The following is a 9783-nucleotide window of genomic DNA, read 5'->3' as shown; positions in this document are numbered from 1 at the left end:
CTAACCCGAGTCTCACAAATATCCAGTTTAAGGGTATTACACAGAAACACACCAAAATAATATGAATCAATTATGCACTTTATTCATTTACAATAAATGACAATAAGTACATCAATTTGATTGGAGCTAAGGGCATACACTGTCTAACAGAATTCTCAATAACTATTGAAGATTAAATTATTGGTATTTATTAGAGATTAGACTATTAATTTAGCTAAAATTAGGAGTGCTCATGGGTCATTTCAATTCGATTGAAGGTCGTTTGGCCAACTAAACCAACTTGGTTGGGTTGGGGAGTTGGTCATTGAAACTAGATGTTCATGGGCCAGGTAGCCCAACAAGTTGGCCTGACTCGACCCATTCTAAATCGGGCTTGGGCAACATTTTAAGCCCTTGAGGCTTAGGGTTGGGCTTTAAACATTATGCCTAACTATCTTTCAGGTTGGGTTCAGGCTTTCCCAAATAAGCCTGGCCCAAGCCCGACCCGATAATATTATATATAGTAAAAAATAAAATATATATTAATAAAATATAAAATATATTATATAATAATAAAATTAGTAGTGAAGAGGTATTATATATTATAACATATAGAATATTATAAAATATATAATATATTATTAATAAATATAATATATAATATTTGTCTAGATCGGGCTGGGCTTAGGCACAAGCCTAGTCATCTTCTGTTTATAAAGAGGAAAATCTTGGCTTGGGCCTACCTGTATACAAGTCTACCCGAAATTGATTGAATTTTAAAATTCTCAATAATTTTAACATATCTAAATATTTTAAATAACAAAATATTTAACATAACTAGATTTTAAATAGTTAGAATAACAAAATTATGTAATAAATTTATGGAAAATTGTCAAAAACTCACCATAAGTTTTTAGCATTTCTCTTAAACTCACCACAACTTTTCAAAATGTCTAAAACTCACCATGTCATTAACTTGACGTTAAAGAGACTAACGGCTGTTAATATGTTACCATTTTAACCTTCATAAAAATATAAAATCGATACATATATTTTAATATTTAGACATGAAAAAAAGAAAAATGCTCAAAAAAATATTTTCAAATATAAAATACATAAAAACATAGAAATTACAAAAAATATAAAAAACTATAGAAATTGCACAGAAAATAAAAAATTATTTTTCAAATTATATAATACTATAGAAATTGAAAAACAAAATTAGAAAATAAAAGTTGTAGAAAAAAACACCAAAAATTATAGAAAAACACAGAAATTGAAAATAAATAACAAAAAATACATGAAAATTTATAGATGGTAGAAAATAGAAAAATGTAAAAAAAATCAGAAATTATAAAAAAATATTAGAAATTATAACAAAACACTAAAAATGTAATAACAAATAGAAAATTGAAAAATGAAAATGACCCTTTTCCTCTAACTCGCCATTCAATGGTGATTTGGTCATAAAAATTGTTATTTATGCTGACATGGATACCTCTGTTGAGAAACATTAACAGTGCACTAACGGAAGGTGAGTTGAAAAATAAAAACTTACTAACATGGTGAGTTTTAGACGTTTTGAAAAGTTGTGGTGGGTTTAAGAGAAATGGTGAAAACTCATGGTGAGTTTTTGATAATTTCCCTAAATTTAAAAAATTCTTACAAGTAGAAAAGTAATTATAATAGATTTCATACTATTTGAATTAATAATATAACAAAATTATATAATAATAGTATAAATTAAAATTTTATAGATTATTACATTCAATAAATAATTAATATTTTAAAAATATAATAATGAAATTATTGGAATAACTAAATAATATTGTAGATAACTAATTTTTAGATATGTTAGATATAAAAAATTAATAACTAAACCATATTTCGAACATTAATTGAAGGATAGATTAAATAAGGAAATTCTGTAATAAGTAATAACTTTCAAAAGTAATATTTATTAATAATATTTTTTAAATATTTATCTATATTTATTATATATTTCTATAAACTAATCTTAATATTACTGTATTTCAGTAATTATTTATTGTATTTATGATAAATATAGTTTTAAAAATTATGTATAAATATACTTTTGTTTTAACAATTATTGTATTTAAAATTTAGTCATTTTAAATATTTTGTTACTTAAATATTTAAATAATATATAAAATATTAAAAGTTTTGAGTTTGAATTTTATTTATTTTAATGTTATTACATAATATTAAATATTTTTATATAATTATTTAGCTATTTTTAATGTTTTGTTATTTAAGATATTTATTTATTGAAATATTTAAATAAAGTTTTAATTTTTAATGTTAAATTTTTATTATTATTGAATAACTTTTAAATTGAATAATTTATAAAATTATAATTTGTATTGTTACTATATAATTTCATGATGAATTTTGTAAAATATAAAATTATCAATAATATGAATATTATTAAATCTATTGTAATTAATTCTTGTTTTTTGAATAAATATTTTAAAGTTAGTACATAATTTTGTTATAATATTTAAATAATTCTGAAATTTTTTTAATTGATTTTTTTTGGATAGATATAGATAAAAAGTGGGGGAGAAGATAAATAGGAATTAGAGATAGTTTAGGAGAGAATCTCTTTACTAAATTAGAGATAATTTAAGAGATTAATAGGAGTTAGAGATAATTTAGGAGATAAATAGGAATTAGAGACAATTTAGGAGAAAGTGGTGCCACTTGGCTAAACATTAGAAAAACAAATCCTTAATCTTTATGGTTGTTATAAATAAATAAGCGTATATGGTTTCCTTATTGGTTTAATGGGTAATTATGTGGAATTAAAGAAATAAAAAATTCAAAAAACAGGAAATTAGGAAGAAGGGTTTGGAGGAAGGGGAGGCATGATGACATGGACTGTATTGCTATATATATAGATAGATTTCCAATGTAAATAAGGCAATGACCATTTTACCTATAAAAATCCATTATTAAAAGGGATATTTTTGCCCCATTTAAGTATTGACAACTTTTCCCCTGTTATTTATCCACCTAGGTAAGCGATACCCAAGAAAATAAACTTTTCTTGGTCTCTACATAAATCTAAAAAAAGAACATGGGTTTCTTGGTCAATGAGAATCAAAATCCTACCAACCAACTTTCCCCCTACTCAAAATCCAAAAAAAAAGAATGCCCCCTTAGGTATATCAAGAGCTGGGGTTTGGTGAGAGATGGGAATACTGCAACTGTAAATCACCATTGTTGACGTTCGTAGATATAGGTTATAAGCGGAACCACATAAATCTTTATATGTGTTTTGTGTTTTATTTTCATTTTCTCTACTTGTCAATTAATTTTACCATTCCTGACTTTGTTAGTATCCACAAACAACGACACCCGATAATTCCACATGCATTTACAGAGCAATAGTTCACACTGTCCAAGTTGGATGGATTAGTCCATTCTTTCCAATTCTTGGGCTGGTAAGAATGATTAAACGAGGCCCACAAGCGCTAACCCAACCCAACGTTTTATTTTGGTGCTCTTCCATTGTTAAACCATGGGCTATATAATAGGAAGAAAAAATACATTATATGGGCCAGTAATGGTGCAGTGGGCTATGCAATCATACTAGATACCTTGGGCTCCAAAGACACACACTTGATCCTTGATATGGAAACATGAAAAAGAAATTGTGAGACTTGGGACTTAGGAGACAGGGAGAGTAGATACCTTAGCATCCCTAGATTCATACAACCAACCTGTAGATTCTGGTTCATCCATCTAAGTGGTGGGAAACTCGGAATTTGCCACAACGTCCCCTATGTGGCAGAAAAGATTTAGGCTCAGCTTGGAAAGAGTATAAATACAAATATGTACAGTGTAAATACATAGAAAATAATATAAAATACAAGATTTTGTAGTCTACAGATTTGTATTTTTACTCTTTACAAACTGAGCCTTGATTTGGTTTGAAGTTTTTTTTTTTGGTTTCCCATTTCTAATATCCCTTTAATTGAGAGGCTCAGTTAGATGGACTATGACCAGGAATGGCAGATCAAACATTTTGTAGGAAAAACATAACATCTACAAGCTTAACAGCGAAATTCTTTTACCACCAAATTAGTAGGTATTATTTTTATTTTTATTTTCTGAAAATGGTTCATTTGGTTCATGGGAATAGGAGTTTAGAATCGGATTTGGAATGGACTATTCCGATTCTAATTCTTTAATTGGGTGGAATCAAAATTTCATTCCCATTCCTGGTAGAATGGCATTCCCCTATTTGAGGGAATGACCATTCCTTCTCCCTCCCTTGAGAATGAAATCCCACTCCGGCTGTTTTTAATTCTCATTCTAATTTCTATCTGAAACCAAACAGATCATGGGAATAGATCATTCTGATTTCAATTTCGAGAGATTTCAATTCCAATAAAATTAATTTTTTTTTTCTTTACAAAAATCTTCAAAAAGATATATATGATTTTTCCAATAGGCTTTAGAACTTTGATGATAATTCATAACTAATGACGAAGAAAACGAATGGAATGGCATTGCTATTCTCCATTCAACCAGAAATCAGAATACACTCTCCTGACTACATATTCTTGTCCATCTAAAGCAAATCTTAAGGCTGTGTTTGGTTGATATTGATCTATCATGTATGGTGCCTGGATGGCATTTCTGTATTGCAAAGCTTTGATAACCTGCGAGATTGTTGAGCAATAATGGATGCAGTAGAAGGACTTTCTGCCAAGATAACTTCATACCCATCCCTGAATTTATCCATACCTAGGTACAAAACCTGCCAGAAAAGCCCTCCAGTGCATGGGCCCCCACTTTGAGCAGAGTCATAAATATTGCTATATAGAGTATCAAAGTAAGTATCCCTTTGACTTGAGTTGTACCCTGAAGTCCTAGATGACTTCCCAAATTCAGCAACGATGAGGGGTTTGCCAAGAGATGAATTTGAGTCTTGGATGTGGACCTGTAACCATGTCTGCAGGAAATTTAATTGGGCCCCATAATCAGAATCAGAGAACCTGGAATGCAATGAGAAAATCAAACAATATGTGTTTAGTATTATCTTGTGACTTGTTAAAATCCATTAACTAGAAATGCTTTAGTCTCATTCGTTTTTCGATAAATTATTTATTCGGGTAAATGCATAAATATTTTCTATGAAACACTTATTCAGGTAAGCATATTTATTCATTTTTTTATTTTCTAGGTAAATAAGATAATGATCATTTTAGTCATAAAAATCCATTATTAAAAGGGATAATTTTGTCTCGTCCAAGTGTTGGTAATTTCCCCTCACTTGAGAGATGGGTATTACTTACATACTCATGAAAAATAAATTTTTCATAACCTCACATAAATCTAAAAAAACATGAATTTCTTGGCCAATAAAAACCAAAATCCCATTAACCAACTTTTCCTTTTCAAAATCCAGAAAATAAACCAAACCAACCATTAATACTATCTATCATTTATTGGGGGGAAATTACCATATATCTGGATATGCATGAATGGTAGCAAAATCAATCTGTGCAATCTGATTATTGGAAATGAAATCTGTTCCGAATGAGTAACCATGAGGATTAAGTTGCTTCTTTGATTCACCATAGAACCCTTCAAGCCCTACTTCCAGTAAATGATTGTCGTCAATCGATTTCACATGAGTCGCCATTTCCTCTATCCACTCCTATAGAAGGTACAAAAGGAATATATAGAGAAAGGATATGAGTGAATATAACAGAAAGAATATTAAGGAAAATAATGATGTTTAACTATTATGGATAGCTTGAAAATAAGCATTGGCCCGATTCAGCGACAACAGAAAACAAAATACCCATTAATGGTATCTTGCCTTCTGTACTTATTAATCTGTCATTATGCATGCAAGGGTAGGGGTGTTCTAAGATTTCAGACCAATTCAGTAAATTACATACTGAAAAACTTTCATATCAAATCAAATTAACCTTTTTGGCTTGAAAATCAAACCAGACCAAACCGTTAAATTGCCGTCCTATGCAATTTCTATTATGGTTTGAATCATTCTATTATTCTATTGGGCCTAAATCAAAAAACCGAAATAACACCCTAACCCTTCTCAAGTGTTTTTTTAATGTACATGTATATTGTTTAAGAGGTTTGAGAGAGAGAGAGGGCGGAAGGGAGGCGAGCTTTCAAGAGTTTATGGTACATGATGATTTGGGACTTGTGCCATGAAGTGGTGTCCCATGCATGGCTTAATTAAAGCTCCTATATGCACAGCCAAAGAGCCAAAGATGAATACAACAGCATGGTTATAAATAATTATAGGGGCTACCGTGCATATTTAGACCCACTATTCACGTTTATGGCTTTGTGAGTCATTTTAGGCCCAATTTTCTATATAGAGTTGAATGAGATTTTGATAAATGAAGCTATCAAATGTCATTCTGGATTTTAAGAGAGGAAATTAGTCAACAGGTTCCTATTAATTAAAATATTCATATTATTTTTTTAGATTTATATGGGGTCTATGAAAAACTTATTTTTCTTTATATCCATTTTCCAAGTGAATAAATAATTTTTAATTATTTTTTATGATTGAAACGGTCATTTTATTATTTACCTGAAAAATAAGAAAACATAGTTGCTCATATAAATGTTTCATGATAAATACTTATTCAAATAAATATATTTATCCAGATAAATAAATTCCTAAAATCTACCACAGCAATAGAAGAATTAATTCTTGAGAGTGATGCCATAAGGGGGTCTTATTTTTCATCCAAAGTCCTTTCTGTGTGCATTAAAGCTATGTTTGATTTGACGGGAAAGGTAAGGAAACCTTTACATACCTTTTCCTTCTTTTCCCACCAAACACAGCGCAAGGAAGTGAGGAGGTGGTGGGAACATGTATGGCCAGTACAAACTAATTAAAGAAGGCCGGTGAACCGGTCCGGTCCTCTATACCACTAAGAGTCAGGAATCTATAATGGAAACAGCATTCTCCACGTTGCAGAGTTTGGTGGGATCCCCTAGAGAATTAAGAAAATCCAAATGAAATGAAAGTCCCGCTGATTTACCAGTTATAATAAGCTACCCGTGAATAACTTTTTTATTTTTCGCTGCAACCCGTGACTCGTGAATGTCTTACGCTCAGCATACTGTCTCTGTACGTACTTGGCACAGCAATTCAATGAGCATGAATGTCTGAGCATCATGTCCTCTTGTCCTCTTTTTTTTTTTCTTTTTTCCCTTATTTTTTATAATACCTTCCCTTTTTCTCAAAGGTCGTCTTCTCTTCTCCACTCATTTCTCTAGAACAGCCAACGCCCTCACAGGGACATCTCACTATGCATTAGAAATATTTCTCATAAATAACATATTTAATAATAGTAGATGTTCTAAATGCATGGTGGGATATGCCTATAAGATTGGTGTGAGGCGCCAAACATGAGTAGTTTCGTTTTCCTTGGATAGTGATCGATTTAGAGCTCAAGACCCTTTTCACACCTTTTGTAAAACCTTTTACAGCATTGTATTGGGAATATTTCCTTTATGTTTTTTTTCATGGAGAGATATTCTCAATATAAGGCTGCAATAAATGTGCAAACTGTGTGAACACAGTCTTATGAGGACCAAATCAGATTTCTACCTAGCATTAGCATCCCACTAATGACCAGTTTTTCCAAACCCTGTTGAGTATTGTGTTGTTCACGAGAACATAAGTTAAAGCTTGCCTTAATTAATTACCATTTAAGAGTGCATTTGGCATTTGTTATTTTTAAGAATTCTCTTTTTTTACATTTTTTTTTATTTAGTGTCAATCACCACTTATAATCTCCCTTTTCGCTGGTGGTTGTGAGAATCCATTTCGCATTAATATTGAACAAATCAGCTAATATATCAACAAATAAGAAATGCCAAATGCAGCCTAATTCTACTCTTTAAAGTAAGTTTGGACTTTGGAGATCAATCCGAGATTATATCATGGACCAGCTGACAATGTAACATTTTTATTATAAAAAAAAAGAAAAAAATCAAGCCGAGCTTATATAGTCAAAGAATATTAATTAATTAATGTAGTTGGAGTAAGTAGAGATACTGACCTGCAAAGTTGCTCCTGAAACATCAGCTTCGCAGTGAGGTTCATTAATGAGCTCCCATGCAAAGATTGTAGGATCATCCTTGTATGCAACCCCGCTAATGGAGTTTCTTCTCGTCAGAACAGTCTGCGATTAAGGTGAGAGTTGAACTTCAACAGTCCAGCGACTACAGTAGAAAAGAAACAATAGTTGAATCGTCATTAATTTATTTTCTCTTTTCATCGCCCGGTTTTCACCTACCTTGACATGATTCTTGTAGTAACCTTTAACAAGAGCGTTTGTGTAGAAATCATCTTCAGAACTCAAATCTTCTCCCCGGTCCATGGCCCACTGAACATATTGTTTTCTTCCTCCGAAATCTGGGTAGTTGTTCACCAAGCTCAGAATCAAACTAATCCCATATTTGCCGGCTTCTGAGATCACCAAGTCCAACCCCTGAAAGCCAATCACAAATTATATATCCTGTATAAGAAACTGGTTGAGGTTGATCATATTGCTGGGTAGCTAATTAATAATCCTCCATATTTGAATGTACCTTGAACATCTCCTCATTATAAGTACCAGGGGATGACTGCAAGGGACTTGAGCCTCCATCGCTGAAAGCCCAAGTTCTCGCCACCGTCATTCCATAGTTGGTTGCTTCCTGGAAGACAGAGGTGACGTTTCCCCTCTCCAGAGGATCCGATGCCATTAACATTAACCAGTAAGCGTTGAAGCCATTGAAATAGAAAGGATTCCCGTTTTTTGTGAAATGGACACCGCTCCTTCTTACAAAAACGCCGGCGGCATCATCCGCTCTAACCCGGTTGCCTTGTTGATGATCTTGAAAAAAGAACAATACTAAAACAAGGATTGTGTGAAACAGCCTCCTCCCCAACATTCTTGAACCTAAAACAACAATAAGCATAGAAAAAAGAGATGAAGCAGAGAGGCAGTCTCTGTTCTGTTCTTTAACAATTGGGAATGAGTCTTGATAGACACGAGAAAGAGCTGAGCGGTGGGTCTTGTACAAGTAAGGAAAAAAAAGGGAAATTGCAATTTGCAAACCTACAACCTCACGTGTCCTGGATTGGATGAGTTACAACAAAATACTTTGGGAAAAGTACGAGCAGACCCATTGCAGAAATCTGAACACCAGGCCAGCCCATAAAGAATTTACAATGACTCTCGAATTCAACTTTTGAAATTATAAAACCGATTCCTGTGAGGTGGTAATCCAACTCGGATTATATGTCACAATAACATTTATTTAAAATTTTATTTTGAAATTTACCCTTAAATTGCAAAGACTAAAATGACCCTGTTAGGGCCCACAGCTATTGTTCTCTCCCGCCCTCCCTATTCTCTCTCTTTCGTTCTCTCACACTCTCAACTCTCTTCTCTTCGATTGCAACTTTTCCCTCGACGACTGAACTTCGGTTGCTCTCCCTCCTCTCTCACTATCTTTCGTTGTTCTCACAGTCTCAACTCTCTTCTCTTCGGCTGCTTCCTTGCAACTGCAAGTTCTCCTCCCCAGTGGCGCCCCTCGTTCTCACTCTCATTTTCTCCTCCCCTTGCTCTCCCTGTCTCCAGTTCTCAGTCTCTCTTGCTCTCACTTTCTTCCGTTCTCGCTATCCCTTTTTCATACTCTCATTTTCTCCTCCCTCGCCCCCTCAGTCTTGCTCTCCCTTTGTTGTGCCCTCACCCTCTCCCTCTATCAGTCTCTATCGCTCTCACT

At 32.6% G+C, this 9783-nt stretch overlaps 1 protein-coding gene across 1 annotated transcript; it reads right to left on the bottom strand.

The window, feature by feature from the left end:
* Positions 1-4394: 4394 nt before the first annotated feature.
* On the bottom strand, positions 4395-9285 carry LOC104590012 (mannan endo-1,4-beta-mannosidase 4-like). Its single transcript, XM_010248508.3, has 5 exons — positions 8602-9285; positions 8307-8501; positions 8070-8192; positions 5475-5671; positions 4395-5006 (listed from the first exon to the last, which is right to left on the bottom strand). The coding sequence occupies exons 1-5, from the start codon at positions 8971-8973 to the stop codon at positions 4622-4624; spliced, it is 1272 nt and encodes a 423-aa protein (XP_010246810.1). The 5' UTR covers positions 8974-9285; the 3' UTR covers positions 4395-4621.
* Positions 9286-9783: the final 498 nt, after the last annotated feature.

This window comes from Nelumbo nucifera, chromosome 4 (assembly GCF_055504915.1).
Source record: "Nelumbo nucifera cultivar China Antique chromosome 4, China Antique-T2T, whole genome shotgun sequence".
Taxonomy (NCBI): Eukaryota; Viridiplantae; Streptophyta; class Magnoliopsida; order Proteales; family Nelumbonaceae; genus Nelumbo; species Nelumbo nucifera.
Note: the sequence above shows the minus strand (reverse complement) of the source record. Positions and strands in the feature narration are given on the sequence as shown.